The sequence below is a fragment of the Lepidothrix coronata genome, unplaced genomic scaffold, assembly GCF_001604755.1.
Source record: "Lepidothrix coronata isolate B3197 unplaced genomic scaffold, Lepidothrix_coronata-1.0 Scaffold382, whole genome shotgun sequence".
Classification (NCBI taxonomy): domain Eukaryota; kingdom Metazoa; phylum Chordata; class Aves; order Passeriformes; family Pipridae; genus Lepidothrix; species Lepidothrix coronata.
This window is the reverse complement of record NW_016690562.1, coordinates 88,401-114,418: the sequence shown is the minus strand read 5'-3', so window position 1 is coordinate 114,418 and position 26,018 is coordinate 88,401. Positions and strand designations below refer to the sequence as shown.

General features: G+C 45.5%; 3 protein-coding genes and 1 long non-coding RNA gene across 10 annotated transcripts in view; 1 reads left to right on the top strand and 3 right to left on the bottom strand.

The window, feature by feature from the left end:
- Window positions 1-665: 665 nt before the first annotated feature.
- GRP (gastrin releasing peptide) lies at window positions 666-4,897 on the bottom strand. Its single transcript, XM_017839184.1, has 3 exons — window positions 4,721-4,897; window positions 4,078-4,328; window positions 666-879 (listed from the first exon to the last, which is right to left on the bottom strand). Exons 1-3 carry the CDS (start codon window positions 4,863-4,865, stop codon window positions 826-828), a joined length of 450 nt encoding a protein of 149 aa, XP_017694673.1. The 5' UTR covers window positions 4,866-4,897; the 3' UTR covers window positions 666-825.
- A 476-nt stretch (window positions 4,898-5,373) lies between these two features.
- Window positions 5,374-7,147, top strand: LOC108509638. The gene is made up of 3 exons (XR_001878664.1): window positions 5,374-5,719; window positions 5,845-5,954; window positions 6,874-7,147. It is a non-coding gene; the product is annotated as an uncharacterized LOC108509638 (long non-coding RNA).
- A 2,196-nt stretch (window positions 7,148-9,343) lies between these two features.
- Window positions 9,344-12,873, bottom strand: SEC11C (SEC11 homolog C, signal peptidase complex subunit). Its single transcript, XM_017839178.1, has 6 exons — window positions 12,715-12,873; window positions 12,308-12,417; window positions 11,714-11,863; window positions 10,600-10,719; window positions 9,964-10,021; window positions 9,344-9,539 (listed from the first exon to the last, which is right to left on the bottom strand). The coding sequence occupies exons 1-6, from the start codon at window positions 12,754-12,756 to the stop codon at window positions 9,486-9,488; spliced, it is 534 nt and encodes a 177-aa protein (XP_017694667.1). The 5' UTR covers window positions 12,757-12,873; the 3' UTR covers window positions 9,344-9,485.
- Window positions 12,874-19,951: 7,078 nt separating this feature from the next.
- Window positions 19,952-26,018, bottom strand: part of ZNF532 (zinc finger protein 532) — a 30,264-nt gene continuing 24,197 nt past the window's right edge. For all 7 annotated transcript variants that reach the window (XM_017839175.1, XM_017839174.1, XM_017839173.1 and 4 more), the window contains 4 exons: window positions 25,125-25,403; window positions 22,965-23,077; window positions 22,463-22,610; window positions 19,952-22,203 (listed from right to left, as the gene is read on the bottom strand). In XM_017839175.1, coding sequence (XP_017694664.1) covers window positions 21,709-22,203; window positions 22,463-22,610; window positions 22,965-23,077; window positions 25,125-25,403 — 1,035 coding nt within the window. In that variant the 3' untranslated portion in view covers window positions 19,952-21,708. The remainder of the gene's footprint in view (window positions 22,204-22,462; window positions 22,611-22,964; window positions 23,078-25,124; window positions 25,404-26,018) is intronic.

Sequence of the window (26,018 nt, the reverse complement as noted above, 5' to 3'; positions counted from 1 at the left end):
AGGGGAGCCTCGGCCGTGAGGGGAGAGCGCGGGGCTGAGGGGAGGGCGCGGGGCTGAGGGGCTCCCGGGGCTGAGGGGCTCCCGGGGCAGAGGGGAGGGCGCGGGGCTGAGGGGCTCCCGGGGCTGAGGGGCTCCCGGGGCTGAGGGGAGGGCGCGGGGCTGAGGGGCTCCCGGGGATGAGGGGCTCCCGGGGCAGAGGGGAGGGCGCGGGGCTGAGGGGCTCCCGGGGCTGAGGGGCTCCCGGCAGAGCTCCCTGAGGGGGTAAGCGCAGCACACTGGGCTTAGCCCATCTTTGGGAAGGCGGCGGCAGCGTCCCTTTATTGAAAAGGAGCGAGACCAGGGAGCAATTCAAGAAGGAGAAGAGCTTCGGTGGACAATGAATCATTCTCTTGTGCCTTTGTTACTAGCTGTGACACTGCCCCTTCCATTGATTAACTCAAATAAAAGCTTGAACTCAGCCTTTCTATCAGTACTATTTATTGCGAATGTTGAAATGGCATGTAATTTTGAACTAAGATATGAACTGATTAGATAGGTAAGTCATGTAGTTCATTGGAAGACCCTTCCGTGACAATCATATGTGTGTGTGTATATATATATATATATCAAAGCCATTCAAGTGCGAAAATACAACCTTGAAAATGAAGTAGAGAGAGTTTAGTCATTGCTGAAACATACAAGAATATGTGTATTTAGGTATTTTACACAAAGGAATTCTTGTGTACAGAAAAGAGACCTTGTTGATTATCTGATACAATCAAGTGCTTGTGAAATATAGTCTCTTACAGCAAGTATTCAATTTCTTCGTGATTTAGAGACCTTCTTTCAGCTTGGAGTGCTCTCTTTCATATTCACAACTTGAAGCAGATAGTCCATCATCTAATAAAAAAAAAGAGATATATTATTTATAGACCAGTCCTGCAAAGAGTAATTCACTAAGTTAATAAACCTAATATAAGTTAATAAGCCTAATATATAACTGCTCTGGGTATTCACATAACAAGCACATTCCTAATAATCTTTCCAAAACAGACCCCATTTGTCTTGGTTAGTGTAATAACCGACTGCCAAAGTACGAGGAAAGTCATTCTCCCAAATAATTCTGTCTGCCATCTCATTTATATACTGTCTCATCAGTGTTAAAAAGCCAAGTCATGGAAACAATTTAAAGTTTATTTTCCAACTTACTTTTACAGTTAGTCCAACTTGGAGGAGAGATTTTCCTTCTGACCCGTAACTACATTAACTTAATTTATTCACAGAATAAAGAGCAGGCAAGGTATTAACTGAAAACAAGAGAACAGTGCAGGTACACCATCCTAAGCCGACCTCCCAGAACTATTGTGCTCATCTCTTCCACTTTTTTGGCTATTTGTGTGTTGCAGCCATTATCCCTACTCTGGGTGAGTCCTTTAGTAAGAACTTTTTTATTCCTAAGAAATGTACAGCCCACTGTGAGTATCAGTGGTGACTGGTGCACTGGAGGATGTTGAGCTATTAAGCGAGGCCCTGAATTGAGTTACTGTATTTACTTCTGCAAACTTTAGCTCTGGAGATTCCTGATCTTAAACTTAAAATTCCAAATCCGCTAAATTCGAAAGTGTCCATGAAGCAAAGTTCTCACAGCCCATTTCCTCCCAGCACTGCCAGCCTTTGCTGTGCGCAGCAGGTGGGAACAGAGGCTTGCACACCCGGAGGCAGACTCCTCCTGGCTGGCACTTCTGCGAGTGCAGCCTCGGTCCCTGGGAAATGCAGCCGTCAGTGGTGCCGTGCTCTGGGCCAGCTATTCCCTCAGCTGGCAGCAGGGTTCACGATTGCCCTTCTGTTGCTCACGTTTCCACACCTCAGTCCAACAGGCCGCTGCTTCAGGGCAGAGTAACCTGCTGCAAATACGGTCTCTAGTTCCTCCTAGAACTAGTTTCTGCTCCAAACTCGCACATAATGTGGCTGGGAAAGTATTTAATGCCAAGTACAAGCTTTTTGTGTGCCCTGTGCCGTCATTCTCAGCTTACTGTCCGTGGTCATTCGCCTCCAAGGCAGGCAGCCCTGTGCACCCATCCCTTCTGTGCGAGGACACCTTTGTCAGCTGTGCTACAGCAGCACCTGTCTAACCAAAGTCAGACAGAGTTTGTACACCTGGAACCCCTCACACCCAGACAAATCTACAGAATCAAAACCCAAAGGTCATTTATGCTCTTGCATCCCTGTGCTCACGTGTGACTGAATGTCACATGTATATCAGAATTCCACCTTTATAGACAAGGCCTCTTTATAAAAAAATTAACTTTTAAATTAAAAATAATTATTATTATTTAAATGGTTAGGAAACTATCACAGCTCTCAAAAAAGTAAAGCACATTCTTTCCGATCTTCATGTTCTTTTCATCTGGAAAGATTTCAGAAACACCTTGACTTTCAGGTGCTGGGTTTTTGCTTCCTGAAGCCGAAGGAAAAGCAGTACATCGTACCCTGTCTAGCCTGTGTATCATCAGGTATTTGTGTCCAACAGCAGGAAAGCTCAGCTACTACTGCTTTCATGATCATGTTTTACTTCAGGATGGAGACAAAGTAACAGTCAAATGATGGAAATTAAAGGTTCTATGGCCTGATGAGGTTCTGAAAGTTGTCCTATGTTTTAGTCACAGGAAAAACACGACCTTTTTTACTAATAATTTCAGAGATCTGGATGTTTAAGGCAATAATCTCATTGTTCCACATACATGTTCAATGCCTGACCACAGAAATATTGATATTAATTTAGGGTCATAGTACACACCTATGGATATGATTCAACTTACTTGAGGCAACTTCCAGCCTTCATAAGCATGATTTATTGCCAGATACTTTTAGAAGCCAAAATATTTCCCTCTTTACATAGAATAATGGAATTTGTTAATCTAATTTGATTACAAAGCTGCACACTGTGGAGCTGAAGATGGAATGATTTCCTTTTTAGACAGTATCAATCACAGCTACTATAAGCATTGCTGTCATAAAGCCATAGCCAGAAAGAAGCCTATGCACAGCGTCCAAATCAGTGGTGAGAGACCTAAATCACGGCTTAATTTAACGGGTAAATTTTTACCTGCATTCAAATAAAAGCCTAAGTATTCATGGATTTCACTCAAGGATTTCAGGAGAGAGACTGGGCCGAAGTTAACCCAGGAGTATTAATCACATCATATTGCAGTAGAATATGAGAAGGAAAGAATCTTCACATTAATATCTTCAAGAGGGCGTATTAATCTTTTTATTCTCTTTCAGTGTCACCCAAAAGAATTCTGCAGCTTTATCATTATGTCTGTGCCTGAGGCATTAGAAAGAAAGGAGTCTTCTCATAAATTCTGTGATTTACATTAGACCCCAATTACTTTTTGTAAAACTTCACTGTTATTCTTCACAATGTGTTTTATAGGATATTCTAAGAGAGTAGGGGTAAATCTGTTCTACTGCCTTGTTGTCTTGTAAAATAGTGCTAATAAGAACATTAACTCGAGGGATGAGGAGGCGGGTCCCAGGCACATATTACAGCTCACCAGTAGCCACAGACTGATTTAGCAAGACCACAAATAACCGCAGTAGCAGCCAGCACCATCAGCTGGGGAAAGGCAAATGAGACAAGGGCAAAGGTGGGAGCAGAGGGAACTCCGGTGGCTTTACCCATGGACTGGCTGTTCCCCCCAAGCCAAGGAACAACATCCTGAACAGTGAGACAGGGGGATGGCAACACCTCTGCCCTCCTCCTGCCCTCACATCTGTTTGTCACACCAGCTTGGCTTTGCTGGGTAACACGGAATGGTGCTGATGTGGTCACCTCAGCATGAAGAAAAGAACGGTTCAACCAAGCAGCTTGAAGGGAACCCAGACACTAAAATCTGTTTAATGCTTGCTGATTTCATGCCCAATAACAAATTAATTCTGTAATCAAGAGCAAAGTCTTGCTGTACTGAATGTCTAGTGCATGAAACGCATTTCTGCTGCTTTTCTGGACAATCCTCAAGTTAGAGGAAGCTGATATGTTACTGTAAAACAAAAATTGAACACAGGGAGTGTCTTTGCGGGTGTTATCTTACTTACATCTTTCCAGCTGCTATTGTCATCTGTCTCCCAGGTGTTCCTGGTGTACCAGGGAAGCCCTCCTTTTAAAAAGTGAGCGCTTTTATTTTCGTTCCTTTCCAGCAGCCGTAGCAAATATTTTGAGATTTCTTCCCACTGCAGATAGTCTTCCAGCTGCTTGACATTGTCAGGTAATGCTGAAAATGGTGTTTTGTTTTCTTCTTCAAAACCATAAGGAAAATCTCCAGTGCTCTTTTTTCCCATTAAATGTCCTGTAACAACAATGACAGTAGCACAAAATTAACCAAAACGGGTAAAGATTTGATTGTTCAAATATCGGCTGGACTTTGCTACTGACTGATGGAAGGGAAGGGCAGGAGCTAGAAGATGTCAAAACTGAAGCACTACTGGGACTGCAGATTTTATCACAGTGTCGCACACAATTAATTTCTTCTGTCTCTTGTGCTGCCTTGTCAGAGAAAACGTCGCCGAGACGGGCAGCGACAACCAAGCACTTTGCTCGGGGCTACGGAGACGCACTTGGCAATATTTGCTGGAATAAGAAGCGGACTGAGAAGCTGTAGGTTTTAGACTTACCCTACCTTGACACCGGACGTGGGAACTCTGCGCTCCAGCGCCTTCCTAGGAGTCAAACCGGACTTACCCACAGCCCAGTGGCTGCCGCGGGGGTAGATCTTGGTGAGCGCGGGGGTCCCGCCGGGCTGCAGGGGCGCCGCTCCGCCCTGCGCCGCCAGCAGCGCCAGCGCCAGCAGCGGGAGCGCCCCGGGCCGCCGCGGGCCGCCCCCCATCCTGCCCTGCCGCCGCCGGGGGTGCTGCCGGTGCCGCCGGGGGTGCTGCCGGTGCCGCCGGGGGTGCTGCCGGTGCCGCCGGGGGTGCTGCCGGTGCTGCCGCCGGTGCTGCTGCTGCCGGTGGTGCCGCCCGGCTGCGGCTCCGTCCGGGCGAGGCGCTGCCGCCGCCGCCCATTTATACGGAGCCGGGACGGGCGCGAGCGGAGCTCCCGCGCTGACGCCTCCTCACGGGGCCGCGGCAGCCCCGGCCCCCGCCCGCTCCCCGCCCCGGCCGCTCCCGCGGGGGGTGCGGGCCGGCCCGGGCCCCGGGGGCTTCCCCTCGGCCGCGCTCGGAACACGGACACGGACCGCGAGTTGGTGCCCCCGCTCCGGCCGGCGGGGAGCGGGGCGGCGGGCCCGGGGCACCTCGGGGCGGCGGGACGGTGCCAACGGCAGCGGGACCGTGCGCGGGGCGGCCACGGGGACCGCACCGGGGCGGCGAGGGGACCCGGGGGCTGCGACGGGAGCGCGACAGCGGGCGAGGGACCGCGGCGGGGTCACCCTCCGCGCCGTGGGGGCCCCGGTTCGCCTGCACTTGGTGCAAAGGGTCTTACTGTCCAAACAGAAAATCTTGCGCCAAAAGTTTATTGTAGTTCCCAGTCTCAGGTAAATTTCCTGTCACAAGTGACAGTAACGGGGACACAGGCTTGCAAGACTTTCTGCTTTCCTTGGATAGGGACCTGTAAACTTTCCAGCACCCTGAGGCACCTGGAACTGGCCAACCTTGTAGTAGTTAATAGATGAAAAGGTTTCCACCCTGAAGAGGCAGTGCAGAGAAAGGATGGATGAATCATGGAAGGAGACAGTATATCCCTGTAAGAGCCATAAAGTTGAACACTTAAATACACACTCGACCTCAGGCACGTCAGTGGTTCCACTGGAGTGAAGGTGGGTGAGTAGTGATGGGATATCAGATCCTGATGTGCTGTTTGCCCCTCAGGAGAACAACAGGGACAGGATGGAGTCGTGGAATGGGCGCAGTTTATGTGATGATTTCGCTCTCTGGAGAACTATGCCAGGAGCTGGGATACACAGTGAACAGAGCTGCCTGTAAGGAACCTGCCAGATCCTCTGGCTAACCCCACATGGCTGGAACTGAACTACACCCAATGGTAGCTCCCATGGATGTGAATTAACATAATTTCCGGGCAAACTCTAGTACAATCCCTTTTGAAGTCAATTGTGTATCCTCTTGTATGAGCTAATTTGTTCCCTTGTTTAGTCACAGTTTATTGCATCTTCTTTTACTGATTAATGTGATTCATTCTTTTATTTTGGTTATTAATTATGCATTCCTGTTTAATTTACAATAGTATTCTCATGCCTCAATCACGAGTTTTGCTGTGCAGTACAGCTACAGACATGTGCTCTGTGCTGAGTGACAGCTGATCAAATAAAATATCGCTGTCCATGGGAAGTTCTAATTGTTTGGCGCAATTCAAGGCAGGAAATCCAAAAATTCAGGAGACTGTCCATTTTCAGAAACCAAAACCAAACCCAAGCAAACATGAATTCTTACTCAGTTCCTTATTGCCCAGTAGTGCCAAGTCTCTTTTACTGCAAACACTATACAAACAAATAAACCTTCCTCATGTTGTGTATGTGCCTTCATACATTTCATGTGTTACAGGCTATGCCTTCACATTCATTCTCATTTTGCACTGCTTTGAGCTCCTTTCATTAGTAGAGGCTGTCAAGGCTCCATGGTTTGGACCCCTCAAAGGCTGATGAATGCCTGGTCTGTGATCATCAGGTTACCTGGGCGCTGGGCAGTCATGTCTGGACAGGCAGGACAGCAGGGATGTGCCCAAAGAACGTGCTTTCTCCTTGGACTGGGTACCTCTCCCTCAGCCCAGCTGGGGATCTAGCCCACTCTCTGATTCAGCATTTCTTTACTTACTTGTTCATAAGGATTAAAAAAAACGTAATATGGATTTATTCTAATTATTATTTTTATTAATCTTTTCAGAAAAATAATAATTTGATAAGATAGAGAAATAGTATTCTGGACACTCCGCAACAGAAAAGGATTCAGGTACAATAAAAGGATGTTATCAGCTGAGACTGATTCACTCATTTGAGACAATCTTTCTTAAAAAAGAAGCCTGATAACACAAATTTGTGTTTGAACATCAAGAAACAGCTCTCTCCATTTTGAAATACCTTTCTGCTTTTCATACATCCCACAGCAAAGCGAACTGTTGTGCTCCAAGGCAGGAAAACACTAATGGTGTTTAAATGCTATTACCACAACAGCACTTTAATTTGCTTCCTTTACATTTCAGACAACTTATCACTGTTCTATCAGCAAGGCAGATTCTATGGAAATGAAAAGGGCTAAAAGAAAAATGGTGTGCCTTTCATCGCCTCCTTTGTAGCGATGCTGGAGTCAGACACAGTCAGGATGTATGGACAGAACAAACACTGGTTTGAGCGTATCAGCCACGTAATAACAGGGCACAGTCACTGAGGAATACTCTGTAAATGTTGAAGATGCTGAATAGACTAATCTCCAGCACTTCCAACCCGCACCCAGGGCAGGTGTTCTGCAAACAACCTGAAAATCAACTCACTGCAGCAACAGCTCCCTGAAGAACTGAAGACATTTTTCAGAAAAGAGCTCCACAGCTTTACAGAGGCTGAATAATATGAAATAATAAACATTTATTTAATAAGGCCCAGTGTAAGACAGTTGATACTGTTTGTGCTGCATTTTGGGAAGCCCTAGACAGTTGAAGCTGAACCAAAGGGGTTGCTCGGTGGATATTTAATGTGTGCCAGTGTGCTGCATCAGCCAGCCCAGTCTGGGTTTTACAATTTCTGTGGTGGAGGGGTTCAATAACTGGAGAATTAAAATGGGAAGTGTTTATGGACATGCCTGTGGAGCAGAACAGCCTAGAGAGACCATCAGCCCCACTGCCTGACCCCCTCCAGGCTGACCAAAAGTTCCAGGGCATTGTCCAAACGCCCCCAGAACACTGACCAGGGCATCAGCCTCCTCTCCAGGGAGCCCGTTCCAGTCTGACCACCCTCCCAGGAAGGAAATGCTCCCTAAGGTGCAGTCTGACCCTCCCCTGGCACAGGGGGCCTGTCCTGGATTCCCGTGCTTCATTTGCCACTCTCCCAGTCAGAGCTGACTGTGCTCGCACTGGGGCAGGTGGACAGAATAAATTCCTATTTCAGCAATACCAGGGGAAAAAAAAATCTTACTATACATTCACTGTCCCAAAAATTACATTATTTTTTCTTAACTGTGATGATACACTTCCAGGGAGACTGTATTAAGGATACCTACATTATTCTGACATGCCATTTACTATACTCAATTTTATTTCTACACAATTTGACACAAAAAAAGTAATTTTTATAATACAGTTGGACATGAAAACTGCTTAGTGGGATACAAAAGAAGTAATATTACTTGAAAAAATTCAGCAGTTGTCTGCTGAGCATGAGCTGTTACAACAGAAAAGGTGCCATTATTGTATAATAGAGTATTTTTGTAGAGATAAGGGATTACAGAAGAAACAAAACTCCAGAGGAAAAGAGCATCACGCTGTTCCTTATCAAAGCTACAAAAACAAAGCCAGGGAGGAAAACAAGTTCTGCTTTGTTGAAGGTACAACACCGACAACTGAAGAGAAGAGAAAAATAAAGAATTTCACAAAACGACAGTTTCAGGTAGATTTTTAAATGAAAAATCAATTTTATTTTAATTTTATTTATTTAACACTATTCAGGTGTTACATGATAGGAGAGAATAACGTGTTCTCCAAACTGGCACAGGAGTTATGGTTTACCCTTACTGCCAATACCCCTGGAGTGTACTACTGTGCTATTCGTTCAGTGCTATTAAAGCCCCATAAAACCTTTTGGTTGGGTTTGTTTAACACCTAGGAACACAAAAGGCATAATGGTCAACAGCCTGAATTCTAGAAACTTACACAGTCCCTAAATAACAGGCCTCTAGAAATCAGGCCATCAGGGTTTCTGTCCCTACTCCACGAAGAAGGTTTGAAATTCAGGGGAAGAGCTCCAAGTCCCCGTTGCTCAGTTCCTAACGGGAGTGAAAGCCCCTTCCTTGGCTGTTTTTGTCACCACATCCAGCCAACCTTCCTTAGTCTGACCAAACCCCTACAACTGTTCTGACCCAGATGCCACGTCCTCACAGGCACTGATAAATCCAGTGTGGGTGGTGGAGAAAAGAGGGCACTGACAGATTAAAAACAATCAAGGAAAAAGCCCCAAACAAAAAGGATGGAGAGAAAGTGGGTTCAGATGCAGGACCATTCAAGAAAAAATGACCGGGCACACCAGGGAGAGCCCGTGGCTGCTTTAGAACATGACAGTGTCTTCCAGCCCAGGGCCAGGCTGACTGAGAGCAGTGTCTGTTGAAGGCAGGAAATATGCCATTTCATAATTAACCAACAGCCAACAGCTTCACTCATTAGTCCTAGTTTATTTAGACAAGACAAAAGCTTGCACAGCTTTGGAACTGTTTACAGAAACGGAACCATCTGAAATATATATTAGTTTTTTTCCCCTGTACATTTAGCTTTGTCCTTGGAAAGCTGCCTGATTTTAGGACTCCCGTTTCAGCAGTACATAGGCTCCCATCACTGCCAGGAGAGCATACTGCAAAAAACCAGAGAACACACACTCGTTACACGTGCTCTTCACAGAGGCTCCGAAAGCACAAACTGTTCAAAGTGCGCCCTCTCCAACACCACACCTCCTTCACAGCCCACAGGTACAGAGCTCCAGTCCTCCAAAACTGCACGAGTATTTCAAAGGGATCAAATTCATCACAAACGGGTGTCACAACTGTGTGCACTTAACGAACCAACCTCTTACAAACGACGTGTTTTCAGCCCATCACAACCACCAAGTTCTAGTGTGTGACAGACAGGCTAAAGCACACATGGAAACACAGCTCATGGGACATTAGGGACCAAAGCACAGAAACAAATTTATTAACGAGGATGCTTAGAGGCAACATTCTTATTGCCTTTACTTGTTATTTTACCAATGCAAGTATTCAAAATGTCTGTGTACATACCTTAAATTTTGGATAGTCATTCATGATTATGGTTACCATTCCAACATAGGGCAAAAACCTAGAATTGACAAAACATTGACAAAATGTAAAATGAGCCCTCAAATATTACATGGAAATGTTTCAGTGTTAGTCAGCCTGGAATATTTCAGTGTAAGCCCATCATTTAAGTAAGTCCCACCTGGGACTAATGCATACCTGAACAGGAAATGAAATTCATTAGTTTTCCTTAGGTAAAACTTCAATCAAGTTATCTCTAAAAAATCTGAAGAAATTTTATCTCAAGTGAGGAAGGAGACAAAGTCCAAAGCTCAAACCTTGCATAAAATTCCTGTGGAATGCTGAAACAACTTCCCAGGAATTTCCAGAGATTACAAAGATAAGTTGGTTAATTTTGTATTTATAGAAGAACTATTTGTTAGATGTCACTTTTTCCCCCCCAGATAGTAATTTCCACTCCCATATCAGGGAGAGGACTACAGGAAGGAACGTTTCCAGTGTGGGTTTTTTTTTTTAATTACATTTTTTTTAAGAAATTAAAAAAATACCACATCAGATCTAGTTCGTATTACGTTGGAACTGATTCAATAAGTAAATTTTTTTTCTATTTGATTATAAAGTACATTTTAAATCACTTACCCTCTTGCTCTTCCAACAACATCTTTCTTCTCTAACCAGTTCTGACCTTCTTTGTACAAGCCTCTATCATCAACTTCGTTATTATCACCTTTAGTCAGAAATTTGATGTTCCCATTTCCTCTAGAAGGCAATGAGGTGATAAACTAAATACCACTTAATTTAAAAACCTCAATTAACATCTACAAAGCACAATGAGGATGAAAAGTACTACAAGATTAGATAACAGTGTTTGCTTTCAGTCCTGCTTATTGAACAAACACCATTAAACCATTGACATTACAGATTTTATTGACTATATCTATCAAGAGGTATTAACAAGAAATGGTGTTAAAACACTCCCAGATTGTCATTTGATGTAAGCAGTTACACAGTGGATATGAAAGGGATGTTGTCCACCCAGGCACATAACCTGGTTTTGCTGAAGTAATAATATCAAGAAACAAGGAGTTCGCATGATGATAAATTAGGTAATAAATAGATAAAATAGGCAATTCTTGGATATACATATTTGTTTCAAAAAATAACTGAAGAACAGATGTTACTCAAGAAATAAACACCTTCAGTTCACTTCCTGAGGAGCAAATATGCCAGTGCTTGCCATCTCCAGCTTAGCTTTTCACTGTGCAGAACTAGAAGCAAAATTGCCTCTGTTGTGCTTCAGAAGGAACAGTTTATCATTGCAGGCATATGCAATAAAGGCAAACCCCAGAACTCTCTCTGCTGCTTTCCAGCCTGAATTGTTGCTGGCAGTGTGACTAGCAGACACAAGAAGAATAAGAATCTATTCTTTTATTCTAGTTAAATCTGGAAAACTTCAGTTAGCTAAGATTATATACTCATCAGGCTGCACCTCCAGTTCTGACTCTGAATCCTCACCTTCCTTCAGAGACCTGCTCTTAGAAGCAGCTGTTTCTCACAACCAAAACCCCACTTCTACAACCACCAGTACAGAAGTGGGCTCTGCTGCCAACAGCAACTCCTATGGCTTGTGCCACAGGGTTCCTCTGAACTTCCTCTTAGTTTCTCATAAACTACTGTCAAACCTATACTGCAACTGAAAATCCCAGGGAAAGAAAGTATCTTTAGAAACAAGGAAAAGGACAAGTTGCATTACTTTTCGTGTACTTTGATTACTCTGTGAACTATTGGAATGTCTCTGCCTTCAACTTTAAAAACAACTATTTCACCAGCTCTGATTGGGTCATCGTGGAAATTCGTTAGGAACAGCAGGTCTCCCCTGTGAAAAGCTGGTTCCATGCTGCCACTACAAACAACAAGAAAGAAAGAGTTTATTGGTATTATGGTAAACGAAAGAAGAACCATGAAATCAAAGAACATTTAGTTCTTACAGATAAACTCACAATTTAAACTGAAATCTGTAGCTTCACCAATTCAGTAACACAGTCATGTAACACAACCCAAGTCCCAGTAAGCAATCTGCAGTAGTTTATCCATCCAGTGAAGGAACTTGGACATTTCAAAGATCTCACACAGTTACTGCTCCTACAAACCTCAGCTGAAACTGGGCCATGGTTACAGCAGGGGCCTTTGCTCAGGGTCCAAAACAGAGTTAGAAGACAGTAGAGTGTTCGAGTACTTCTTTAAGTAGGTGGAATTTAAAATTCCAAATGTATCCAAGGGGAAAGGGGAAGAGGCAAAGGGCAAACGATACCTGGACTTGAACCAGAAAGCCTGTACAGGGACTTACCTGAGCACCACGACAATGGGGCTCTCACTGCCGGTGACGACGATGAGCCCTTTCCAGATCATAAGGGCAGAAGACACTATCATAGCAAAATTTAGGACTTGGTAATACAGCTGTGCGAAACAAGAAAATGATTTTTTAGTTACTGTATTGAATTTAGAAGAACAACATAGAAACTCAGCCCATAGAGTCCAGGCACGTGGGCTTCACAGTAAAATCCTATCATACTGCAGCATAAACCCTGAATCCACCGGTGCCTCAATCCTGCCTCATTCTACCCGGGAACTGCCCGTCCCCATTTCTCCCTGGCGTAAAATACGGAGCCAGAAATGCCAGACCGGCGTTCCCGCCTGCAAACCCCCGCTCGCGGCTGAGGTGCGTGCCCCGGGGCTGCCCGGCCCCGCCGGTACCTGCCGCTTGTTCATGCGCCGCAGGTCCCCGAACAGATCCATGTCGGACCCGGCGGCTCCCTGACGGCTCCCTGACGGCTCCCTGACGGCTCCCTGACGGCTCCCTGACGGCTCCCTGACGGCTCCCTGACGGCTCCCTGACGGCTCCCTGACGGCTCCCTGACGGCTCCCTGACGGCTCCCTGACGGCTCCCTGACGGCTCCCTGACGGCTCCCTGACGGCTCCCTGACGGCTCCCCGGCCGACAGACCCGCGCCCCAGCCGCGGCGCCGCGCCGGGTCCCGCGCTGCTCCCCGGGATCTGTAGTCTTCTTCCCCTCCCGCCTCGCTGACGCTCAGCGGGTCTCCTACAGTGTGAACTACAACGCCCAGCATGCATCGCGGCGAGGGGCCCTGAGGACGAGCCCTCTCGCCTGCTGCCCTTGGAGATGCCTGAGCAGCTGGCTGTCCCAAGGGGCTCCCGGTGGGCGCTCAGACCCCCCCCCCGAATGGCGGGACGAGCCGCGCGCCCCCGCGGAGCGCCGGAACGGCGGCGCCGCCTCCCGGGGACCGCGCTTTGGGTCAGGCGTCTGCCGCTGGCACCCCTGGGGCCGCCGCGGCGTGTGCATAGCTCATTGGCGGGACGGGGGCTGCGCCGGGCGGGCGGCAGGGGGCGCTGTGAGGGGAGAGCCGCGTGAGGGCAGAGCGCGGCGAGGGCGGAGCGGGGTGTGAGGGCAGAGCAGTGTGAGGGGAGCGCAGTTTGAGGGGAGCGCAGTTTGAGGGGAGCACAGTGTGAGGGCAGAGCAGTTTGAGGGCAGAGCAGTGTGAGGGGAGCGCAGTTTGAGGGGAGCGCAGTTTGAGGGGAGCACAGTGTGAGGGCAGAGCAGTGTGAGGGGAGCGCAGCGTGAGGGGAGCGGGCTGTGAGTACAGAGCAGTGTGAGGGGAGCGGCCCCGGCGGACTGTGAGGGGACAGCGAGGTGTGAGGGTGGAGCGGCCCCGCCGTGGTTCCTTGCCAAGCCCTCCAGCCCGCAGTGGGAGCGGGCACAGTGCCCGCAGCAGGCTGTGCCTCAGAAGCCCGCAGGCTGGCACACCGCAGTCTCCTCCTCACCAACTGCGAGCAGAGCCACCTCGTCTCAGCAGCCAGCGGTACCCTCAGTGTTTTTTTCAGTACAGAGGCCCAGAAAAGCCCCAGCTGTGAGTGGCAGCCCCTCAGTGCCCTCTGCCAGCCTGGCTGCCCTCAGGATGGGCTGGGGCTGCTCCGAGTGGGGCTGGCAGGGTGTCAGGCCCCTCGGGCAGCGCAGAAAGACTTCACACCCATTTCCAGTTCAGCATCTGAATGATTGCATGAGTCTGGAGCAGCAACTACCACATGGGTACAGGTCCTTGCCCAGAGCCTGATTTCCTGTGAATTAAATGAACCAAACCCAATGAGGTTTTCACCAAGTTCAGAATTAGCCCCTGAAGACTGGGGATGACAATGGGAGAACAAAGAACAGAAGGAAATGCTGCTAAGATCAGTGGAAGGAAACAGTTTGTGGAGGACTGAAAAGGTGTTTCTGTAATTTGCCAGAAACTGAGCGAGACTTTCTGTTGGCAAACAGTTGGACAAGAGGGACTAGGACTGACTGAGAGGCAGAAGTGGTATTGGATCACAGAGGAAGGTGTAATGCTCTCAGGAAAGGACAGAAATGGCACATGGATATTGGAAAGAAAGCTCCAAGGACACTAGCTAGTGTCGTGCTTCTTCAGTGATGTGTCGAGGCCTTTTGCAAAGTGTACAGAGGTGTCCGTGGAAGAGAGAAAAGGAATGAGAAAGGTAACAGTTCAGTGAAGCTTTAGGGAAGGTCTAAATACCTGTGGGTTACCCTGACGAATAAACTGTTGTTTGTATTGGTGGTGTTGTTAGATGCACACTGTGATGATGATTTAGGATCCATGCCCACTTTGGAGCCTGTAAACCTTGCCAGTGCTTGGAAAATCCTGCTTTTCCATGACTGGCTGCTCCCATAAACACATTTCCCATGTGTGTGATACCTATACAACTGGGAAGTAATGATCACAAACCTGCTAATTAAAGCATATGACACATAAGCTACCCACTGTCTAATTACATTTCTCTCCCAGAAAGCAAAAAAAGAGGCCAAATTCTCATTCACTGCAGAAATAGCTGTACCTGGAATACACCTAAAAACATTTGAACATACCAGTAATTTACACTAGGACTCAGACCAGTAACTCACAGTCAATTAGCAACAGTCTGACAAAGACACCTTTGTTAAATTTACTTGCTATTGGAAGGAAATCTTCATGTTTTTTCTTGTGGCTATAGCTGCACATTTCACCTTAGCTATCGATTCATTATATTAATGCAGAATATCATATCTACATTAATACAAAAAACCCCACAACAAACCAGCTTTTGTTCCAAAACACACTATGTCACCCCCAAATTGCTACTGAAATAGATTTAACACTTACTCTGCATTTATGATGTGTTTACATTTAACAGTAAATATTTGGCACTTTTCTATTACCCGCTTCTCCCAAGCAAGCGTGTCAGTTGCGTGCAAGGTTATTTTGCAGTGGTTGCCGTGTTTGCAATAGCTCAGGTTGGCTGACGTTATCCTCTAATAAACTTTTTCAGACTTCTCCTGGTCCAACACGTGAGCTGGCAGCGCCGTGATGTGTGACTGTGACTGTGACCTTGCCGTGGCACCGCGTGAGCCCGCCCCGCACCCTCAGGTACTGCTCTGCCTGGGGCTGGGACACACAAATGGCTGTGAGAGGCAAATGATCTCGGAGTGTTATTTGTGGGTAGTGCTTTAATTTACAAAACGGGCAGGAAATTACTCTTGCCTGTTGTGAAGTAGGAATGTATCAATTTGGGAGCTAAAAGACGAGCCACTGGGCAGGGAAAGGGCAGGACTGAGAGAAAGTCAATGACAAAGACTGGGCGGTGTTAGAACAGTTCCTTCAGTCATTCCTGATGGAGAGAATTAAAAGTGGAAGTTCAGGTGATAGAATCTAATTCTGTGACAAGTAGAGGGAAGAGGCAGCGCTGACATTTGGAGAATTTAGAGAGGCAAGAAGGCAGCTTTCTGTTGAGACCCGGTAGGATTGAAGCTGCTTATTTTTTTGTTCACAGAGGTGGGACATTCTTTTGTCCAAGGCACGAACACACACTTAATGCTGAGACCACAGTATCTCTGCCTCTCAGTTTGATTGTGATTGGTGTTTGATAGCTCCGAAAACACTTGGACTCCCCCATTTTTCATGGGGAGGCAAGGGAAACATGTTAGGAAGCTGCTTTTCTTCCTTTTCCACAGGTGCTAGGAATCACCTACACTTCTGTTGGTGGCTTTGTTATTTTACCAGCTGCATGATTTAGATTATTAAAGGTTACATGTATTTTGAAAGCTTCCCATACTCTGGATGTTTGACTTCAATATTTGTACAGTAGATCTTTTGGAGCTCTGCAGCTAGAAAATTATGCTAGTTTTTTAGTACACAGAAAAAATGTAGCTCTTGGCATTCTGGCAGATTTGCCAGACCTTTGCAAACAGCCTGTACATAGAATATTGAATTACAGCCCTTTGATTTCTAAGAGATTGGTCATGGGCACATAACTGGCACCTTGCCCCTGGGCTGAAAAGTGTGGGTTAATAGGGAGAGCCATAGCAGTCCTTTTGCAGCCCCTCAGCAAAGCACAGCAGCAGCACAGTAACTGCCTTCCCTGGTGAGCACTCTTTGTGTCCAAATCCATTGGGAGCTCTTCTGCTTCCCCTTCCTGTTGCTCAGCAGGCTGTTAGAGCAGCCCGTGGTGCACACAGGGCTCTCCAAAAGCAATGGGATGCCACTTGCACCAATAGCACACTATTCTGGATTCTTCTAATACTTGCATTTCATTGCATTTTTGTAATGGTACAAAGAATATTTTCTTCCTGCACACCCCTGGATTTGCACCCCCCTTTGGAGGCCGCTGCTTTGGAGCATGTGTGGCTTGTCTCGTGTCACTTCTCTCGTGAGTCTTGTCCTCTGCCCTGGGAGCTGGCAAGGACCTGTTCACGGGCACGGTTGGCAACCCTGGGGCGCTTTGCATGCTCGTGTTTTTAAGTGTATGAGTCAACAGTTTTAGTCTGCTCTGCAACCCAGTGTCTGGAGAGATAATTGGATTTCAGCTGAGTTGGATCTGTTTCAGGGAATGGTTTATTTGTGAAAATAATGTATTTTTCTGGAGGAAAAGGGGAAGGAGAGGGAGGGATCCAGCTATCCGAACATTCAGTTGAATTTAGCAAATAATGTTCTCTTTTCCTTCCCCTCCCCCCATGGAACAGAAAAAAAAAAATCAGAAACAACCTGACAAAATGTTTAGGCTTTCCCAAGTGAAAAAAAAATTTTAATTTTTAAAACTGCCCAAGAATAAATGAGAGAAAGGCAAAAAAGGTTTTAAAAAAATTCTAAAAAAAAAGGAAATATTTAACCCTTACTCAAGAACAATCTCTTAGTAGACTAAAAATGCTTCTAATGTGTTAGGTTTTGCTTTGTGCTGGGGAAGGGGAATAATGATATTCACTAACTATTTGGTATTTGCTTAACCTGCGCTGCAGAACTGAGGCTAAAACACTGCCTAGGAAAACACCAGAGAAATGATTTCTGTGATGGCACTTGAAGGCCTCTGTCACAGACCGTGTAAGACAATCTGGTCACTGAGTTCAGTGGAGTCCAGTGTGGCCTCTGGCCGTAGAGTCTCCTGTTTGATGCTCGTGCCCTGACTTTCCCGAGCCTTTGGAAAGGGCTTGGCCTGACGTGAATGGGGCACATGGTGTGTGGGAACCAGCTCAGGGAGGCGAAGCAGTGCTGGAGTAGCTCCACGAGGGGACATTTCTCTGCACAGAAAGGGCTGGGCTCATTTTGCCAGGAGCAACAGTATGTAAATGTAATGACCAAGGGATATTTTGAGACCGTAGCTCCTCCACCCTGATTGCATTCAGGGCCTGCTCTCCATTTTAACTGAGACAGTTAAATATTGTTGTGCTTGACCTGCAATATTAATCTGGCCCGCGGAGCTCTGGCAGTGTCAGCCAAGTGTGGCCTGACTCGGCAGGAGCAATACTCATAATGCACTGCATCCATATTCCACCATCACATTAGAGTCACTGAATGCAAAATAGCAGCATTTGAGAATAGGAAATAAATGGACTGCATAAAGTCTTTTGCCAAATCATATTAGGGGACATATCTGGGAAGGATACAATGCTCAGCTTATTTTACTAATAGTCACATTACTGCGCCAAATACATTTCTGCCTTCAGCGTAGAAACCTGGGGGTCAGAGAAGAAAGCTGCAGTGCCTCCAGTTCATTTTCCAGGTAAATCTGGGTCATTCCCAGTGCAGTGTCTCACTGTGATGCCCTCGAATGGGCCCTTTGGTCCCCAGGAAGGCAAGCTGTCCTTTTTCCCCAGCTGTGAAAGAAATAACACTAAAACCAGGTTTTGTACAGTCACTGTTGAGGAGCAAATACATTTCTTTTTCAAAGGGAAAAAGTGCTCAGGGAGGGGACAAGAAGTGGCTCCTTCTTTTGCACTCCTCCTGCATCTGCTTCAGGCTGTAGAACCCAGTTTGTACTCAAAGCCCAGGGCTGTGGGTCGGGAATGCTCGTGCCTTCTGTGTTTGCCATGGTCGGTACTTATTTCTCTTGTCACTCCAATCCCCACCCTAGTTGCCCTTCAGGGAGCCTAGACAGATAACCTTTTAGTAATAATCTGAAATTCAAATACAAAGAATTGACTACTGAACTGCCCTAATATTTGAGAAAGGTTTTAAACTAAAATAGGTTATTCTGTGTCCCATTATTGGCCTGGCAGCTGCGTGTGTGTGATAGGTGTACTGAGAAAGGTTATATTAACAGAATGAGAAGGTCAGAGTTATATAAAAATCCTTTTAAAAGTAAATAGGCTTGCTGTACTGATTTCCCCACAGGTACCCAGAGGTTAAGAACTGGGAACATTTGGGCTTTTGGCAGGTCAAGTTGTGCATCTGTAAGTGCCCTGCAGAAATAGAAAAACCAGACAAGTCTAAAAATACAGTGGCTGTGGTAAGATTTACCTCTGTCTGTACCTGTGTGCAAGCAGGCCAAGGCAAGGCTAAACACCTCCCTGAGTGTGAAAAATCAGTTTTACTGAAGCTGTGTTGGCAGGTGGACCTGAGCCTTGGTGCAGTCCTGGCTGGGCAGTTTTCTCTGCAGCTGGATACTTGGGCAGAGGTTTCGGTGTGCTTCCTGCCTCCCTGAAGAGGAGAAGGGATGGGATGGGAAGGTACACAAGAGGACACAGACATTTATATGTACACACCTGTCGGGCACTGCCTCCATGGAGATCAAACCCCTGCCCTTGTACAGGGTAAATAGAGTGAAGCCCCCACACGTGAACCCCAGACCTGACAGTAACACTTTGTTCTGCCCAAATGCTCCCTGAAGCCTTTGTTTGCATTCCAGTCTGGTGCTGCACTTGAGGTGCAACGTTAAGCACCTCTGTTTCCAACAAGAGTGGCTGCAAAATGGCAGAGGCTGACTGATCCCTTTCCTACCCCACAGAGAGGTATTATGAGGTTGAATCCATTACTGTTAAATCCTCAGAGGAAAGATGTAGAAAAGAGGACTATTAATGTCATCATTGCAATTGACTGTCAGTGGCACAATGTTAATTAAAAGCAAACAATTCAAATGTCAGATCTCAGGCAAAAATAAGTTTAAATATTTTCTTTATGGTTTACAAGAGGAGATAATTCCCCTAGGTATGCCTACTGAGATCTGTGCCTTTCCACTGTGTCTCTTGTTGCTTTCTGTTCAGTTCCCCTCCTGGTCTTCGGGACATTCCCCTCTGTTAGGCAGCGTGTGGGGTGTGACACAGAAATGTGTGTAGAGTTACAGGGCAGCTCCAGACCCTCTCCCTTAAGCCTTTCAAGAGATTACTGGCAGGAGAGTTCAATAGATCTGGCGGGTGGAGCTGCACGGAGCCCCTGCCCAGCAGCAGGGCAGCACTCCCGGGATGTGCAGGGAGCTCCGGGGCAGTGGCAGTGCAGGACCCCGGGTCCTGGTTGGAACCACAAACCCGTTCACATTGTCAGGTTACTGGCCAGGAAATCGTTGTGGTTTGCATCTTGGTAGCACCAGTAATGGCATAAACTACTGGTTCACAGCATCCCCTGCAGGGACAAGGCAGTGAAGAGGGAAAATAAACAAAGGTATTAGTAATGGCTGTGAAAATGTAACTTTTATTATCTGTTCACTGTATACAAAACACCATTCTGCATAGTGATAACTCATTTGTTGTACAGTTGACAGTGCACATCAACAAACAAGTGTTCAGAGGTATCCACTGAATGGAAGGGCAGTGGTGGCAGTGTACATCACACACTGAGATCCTGTGCCCGCTGAGAGCTGTAGGATGGAGAGGTACCTCATAACCACTCAGTATGCCAGTAATAGAACTGGCCTAACAAGCATTTACTGATGAGCCAAATTAAGAATGAGGATGGAAAGAGCAGAACTAATGTACCCAATACACAATTTCCAGAGTGACTGAGAAGTTTTACAGAGCTGGCTGAGAGGATCTGTATTTTTTTAAACACTTCAAACTTTAAAACTGTTAAAGTTTCATGATAAATAAGAGAATCTCACAAATCTTTAGGGGCAAAATGCTCCACATTTATTTACATATGAAATGTGTTTAATACAGTTGTAACGGACGTAGTGTATAGTAACATCTGACAGCAGCAAGACTTTTAAGGAACCCAACAATTACTACTGTTCATCATGCACCTATCTATATATACACAATTCGTTTTAAAAAAAAGTACAAAATTTTTCCTCGTAGGGATACATACAAGGTATAAAATGCAAAAACAAACCAAAAATATACTCTCACAGAGAACTCTATCTGAAAGGGACAGGATGGTACCTTTTTGTACTTGTGCAAGCGAAACCGGTGGCGCTGGGCAGGTCTGCAGTGGCTCCCCAGCGCCCAGGGCCTGTGCTGGAGCTCCAGCCCCCAGCACGTGGCTGGGCCTTGGCTCCTTCACAGTTGTGGCTGTGTGTGACACTGAGCACCAGAACGTTTGGCATGAGCGTACAGAGCTGGCAAACACCAACCCCTGCCGCGAGGGTTAACTATTTGCTTTCAGTAACCAAAAAGGAAAATACGTAATGCTGTGTACTCGCTTCTATATAATGTTTAATAAATTACATGACAAGAAACATCATCATTATAAACCTATTCCTCTAATTACATCTTATTTGTTAAATCCAGAGCAGCCCAGCCCTTTTGTAACAATCTGAGCTTTGATCAGAAGCACCTGATGACCTAAACAAAATCACTTTATCATACATAGAGTTGTGCAATTATACTGTTCAAAAGTACTTTACCACTCTAGGGGGTCTGCACCTGTTCTGGTGTTGCCACCTAAAAACCAGCACTGCATTTTACACATGCAGTGGTACTTCTTTTTCTTTTTAATATATACTTTGTAAGAGAAAGTTTAAAAGCTTCCACAGACATTTAGAAGCACAAGTTCTTAGAATTTAAAATCTTAGCTTGCTTCTCTTCCCTTCTCCCCTCCAAGCACTGCCTTCTGATGCACTTCCATTAGCTAAACTTTCTTTCAGAAGCATTCAAAAAAGAAACAGCTTAAGAGAACCTAAGGAACTGCCCCAGCATTCAGAACTCTGTTTTAAAGAAACTTACTACAAAAGAACAGAAACAAAACAGAAAAAAACAAATTTTCCACTAGATACTGATACAAACACATAACAAAGAGTATAAAAATTATTAGTTTAAATATATACAAACTCTTTTCAACTCAAATACTGCTTCAATGGTTCTGAGGATATAGACAATGAGGTGAAGGGGACACTTTTATGCAGAATATATTGCAACACTATTATACCTTGAACTTTCTGTAGCAAAAATGTCCTTAGTATTCCAATGTGGAGAGAGATTTCTGCATCCCAAATAATCTGATCACTTTTCAGCTGAACTCATTCTTTTGGACTTAATGAAGGCCATGCCATGTGTTCTCATGTGAGTGTTTAAGGCCGCTTCAGTTTCAAAAGTCTTTGCACACACTTTGCATCGCCTGTCTGATGCTGCACTGTTGGATGATTCATCCTCATGATTGGGTTTGTTTTCTTGCTGATTATCCTCCCCAGACCCATTCTGTTTTGATACGGGCTGAGGCTCCTTCAGCTTATGTACAATGAAGAGGTGCCTGGAGAGGGACACGTGAGATGTGTAGCAGAGTCCACATTCCCTGCACTGGTATGAAGAGCCATCAGATTTATGTTGAGGAATATGTTCGTGAAACTGGAGAAGATTTTCTGTTGTAAAGCCACAAACTGCACACTTGTGAACTTTAAAAACATTTATCTTCAGCTTTTTTAATGGCTGAGTGATTGCACCTCGTGGAGGCCTGAACTCCAGTACAGGTTCTTCCAATTTACGCTTTGGACTGGGAACCTAAAAAGGGGACAGAAATAGGGGATCATGTAAGCATAAATAAGCAGTTCTTTTCATTACTGTTTGTGACCTGCAAACGTCAGAAACTTTCCCTTGGCAGATTCCAGTACAACTCTGATAAACACAATGCTTTTGGGGCTCTACTTCACTGAAGATGAGACCTTTAAGGCATCAAATAAGCATATCTATTTAAAGATCCTGAATATATACCCACAAAAAAATCACTCTCCGTGAAGGAATGAATCTTGTAAGTGATTACCTTTGTGTCTTCTTTTACCTCCTTTTCTTCCATATTGGTAGCTTCAGTCATTTCTTTCACGTCAGGGTCTTTAATACCGTGCATCAACTGAATGTGTTTTTCCAACATCAGCCTCTTGGTAAAAGTCCGTCTCGAATCCGGGCAGTGCCTGCAGACACACAAACACACACACATTCAGTGTTATGCTTAACAAGTGCCTTTTGTAGATTAAAAGAGTGGCTGTGTATTTGAGAGACTACTGAAAGCCAGGTTCAGCACAGTGGTGACCCCAGCTGCCAGCCAAGCAAACTCTCAGCTCAGCCGAGTTCAGATCTGCTCGCAGACGTTATGCCTTGTGCTCTCACGGCCCTGCTACGTCTGCAGGCAGGACAGGGGACTGGTTTGGCCTGTCTGCATCGAAATTCCCGACCCTCCGAATCGATGGGATACTGGCTTTTATACAGGGGCGAGAGAAGAGTGTCAGCCAACAGTGGGTTTTTAAAGAGATAAAAGTAGAACTTACGAGCACGTATAAACCTTCCTAATGCCTTTGTGTTTGATACGATTGTGACGACATAAACTATGGGAAGAGCTGAAAGATTTGTCACATTGTCGACACGGATGTTTCTTCATTTGCTTTAAAAAAAGAAGAGAAAAACATTAGTTAAAAAAGCTCAGTAAAAGTAGTGCATGTGTTGAACCTTGTGATAATAGGAAAGAAACATCACTTACCCTTTTTTTGTACACACCCCTCCTTCAGCAACACCGCACAAGTCAGAGCTGGGCCTCTTTCAAAGCAATGTGGCCAGAATGAGCTACACATACACCTGCCACCAGTTGTAAACTGGTGTCACGGACTGTGGGTGAAGCGAATTTCTTCCACCAAAGAAGCAAGGAGGATCAGTGGATTATTTCTGGATCAGTAAAGGCAGTAAAGTGAGAGATTTGCTTTCCCTTCCCACAACCAAATTATGTCTGCAGCTGCTGACTAGGAGCTCCTCAGCCACGTACAGGGAAGCACGAAGAGCACAGAAAGAAGACCAAAACTGAACCTCACAGACACTGAGACACTAACAGGGCTCAGAAAAGTCATGATGAAATGAGAAGTATTGTCCAATGCCAACTTGAGGACCATCTGTTTGGGGAATTTTGTGGGGTTTATATTGCAGTTTGTCAAGCAGAAGGAAAAAGAAAAGGAGGAAGCGAGAAGGATGGAGCAGGAACACATCAAAGATGTGTCAGCACTGCGTAGGTGCATCAAGCCCTTGGTCAGAAAAGCAGGAGGAGGATAGTGCTCAGCAGGGCCTGGTCCCTCTCAGAGCACCGGGGGCACTACCTGGGATAGCCAGCTGTGACACCACATTCACTCTAAATGTCTTGGGGAGACTCCAGACAGAGACCAAATAGGATTTGGGATGCACTGGTTTCTGCAATGGCAGCCAATCCCAAAAACTCCTCAGGAAGGAGTGTAGCACCTGGTCTTTCCCATTTCTGAAAGACATGGAGTTGTATCTCTGTTCATTTGAATATCTATCTGCCTCCTGTGTTATTCAAGGAACTGCTTGAAGAGAGATAAAAAACAGCACCTGAATGTAAGCAATAAAAGAGGCCTTTAGGCCAGTATTTGAGTGCAACAATTATCTAATACTGCATAGTAAGGGCTGTTCTTGAGATAACATAAACATCAGAGATGGATGATTCTCCTCCACTTAGACAAAATAAGCCTGTTATTCCTTCCAGTTCTGCTCTGTTGCTGCAGTGCAGCACAGTACACTGGTTTAATTCCCTGATTCCCAGCTGAGGGAAGAGTCAGACATTTCAAGGCAGGGAGTGGAGAGCAGACAGCTGCCATGGGTCAGCAGCGGGCTGGAGCTGGCACAGCCTGGCTCAGACACAGCTCAGCAGAGCCACTATTGCCTGCCTGGCTTTAATTTCATTTAACTGGAAGCTCTACTGAACGGAGAAGAACTGCAAACGGGGTCTCTGCTGACTCGAGGACGCAGCATTCCCATATTTCACTTTCAATCTGTTTTAAAATAAGATGTCTCAAATCCAGCTGCTTTAAATACAAAATGCAACTTGTTAACTCAGCTGAACCTACAAGTGTAAGATTAGAGCAAGAGCTCAACCACAGAGTGTGTCTGCCTTGAAGATGAAACACTGCTTGGCACTCATTGGACCAGCAAAACAAGACTGAGTCCCCACTCCCTGAGTCTGAGAGGCACTGAACTTCAGAACAGAATAGAATAACCGAATTGTTTCGGTGAGAAAAGACCATTAAGACCGAATCCAACTGTTACCTCAGCACTGCCACATTCACACAACTTCCAAGAGTGAAAGGGAACTAAGAAGGCACAAAGAAGAAATAAGAACGTGGATCAGATTAGATGATTTGGATGAAATAGTGCAACATCTTTCACTCTTTCCATCTTGAAAAAATTCTGGTACTGAAAGAACAAGCCTACAGTTGAGAAGGAGTGTGTATATTTTCTCAGTAGAACTATGCAGAACGTGACAAAAACTAAGCAGCCAAAGAGAAAAATATGGAATAGATATAAGAACAGAGAAGAATAATGATGAAACTTAAAGGAATTATTTGCAAAAACACAAATGGAATTTAGGGAAAAATTACTTCACATTTCAGGTGTGATTAAGTTTTTTGTAATTCGGTATATTCCTTTACCTTTCCATGTTCCTTCCTCATGTGGGAGATGTAAACGTCTCTCTGTGTGAAGAGCCTGTCACACTCCCAACATGTCCAGCCAGGATTAGCGATTTTTTTAGGCTCTGCTTTCTTTATGGGAGAAGGAGATTTCTTCTCCAACTTTTCTGTTCCATTCACAGATTTTGTGTCCTCCTTGTTGTGACTGGCTGAGTTCTGCGTTGTGGGTTTAGTACTGAGAGGCAGATTTATCCCCAGGTTTGGTGGCCCCTCAACACTTTTCAGAGTTCCATGCATAGACTACAATAAAAGAGAAAAAAAAGTACAGAACTAACATAGACGTACACAGTTGTACTGACAAAATGCACTGACCCTTTGAACCAAAAGCCTTCACTTACTTCTTTGTCAAACTACTATCATCAAATCACATACTATTGTCATCAGATCCCATTCTTAAAGAAACAGGGTTAAGTAAAGGCAAGGCCTAGCATGACACAGCCAACACCAGTAACAGACACCATCTGTAGGTATTTTCACACACACACAAAAAAATGAGACTTAGTTAAGGTTAAATTGCTGTTTAACAGGGAGGAAAAAAGGGCTCAGGACACACTTATTGTTCAGTTTAATTTCTTGCTTTACTTACCTAACATACTAGTTGTGCATCCTCACTTCAGACTATGTGACTGATGCTTTCCAAGAAGGAAAGGCTTTTACTGACAAATTTTGACTTGCCACATTGGTAAATAAGACAAAACATCAGAAACATCAGACAGCTCTATAGTTTAGGATATATTAATGTTTTCTGTTGAGGCTGAGGTTAAGCCCTGTCCTACTCCCCATTCAGCTGATGAGCACTCTCCCTTAGGGCTCTGTTTACAGCCTTTAGAATCCAGGCTGTGCGGGCTGGCAGGG

Excerpts from the sequence above, each read along its gene's own strand:
- GRP (XM_017839184.1), bottom strand. The coding sequence starts at position 4,865 with ATGGGGGGCGGCCCGCGGCGGCCCGGGGCGCTCCCGCTGCTGGCGCTG. Across the intron at positions 4,329-4,720 it reads CGGCAGCCACTGGGCTGTGG|GACATTTAATGGGAAAAAAG; the intron begins GTAAGTCCGGTT and ends TTGTTGTTACAG. Across the intron at positions 880-4,077 it reads ACAATAGCAGCTGGAAAGAT|ATGATGGACTATCTGCTTCA; the intron begins GTAAGTAAGATA and ends TTTTTTTATTAG.
- SEC11C (XM_017839178.1), bottom strand. The coding sequence starts at position 12,756 with ATGGATCTGTTCGGGGACCTGCGGCGCATGAACAAGCGGCAG. Across the intron at positions 10,720-11,713 it reads GTAATCAAAGTACACGAAAA|AGGAAATGGGAACATCAAAT; the intron begins GTAATGCAACTT and ends ATTGCCTTCTAG. Across the intron at positions 10,022-10,599 it reads GTTGTTGGAAGAGCAAGAGG|GTTTTTGCCCTATGTTGGAA; the intron begins GTAAGTGATTTA and ends TGTCAATTCTAG.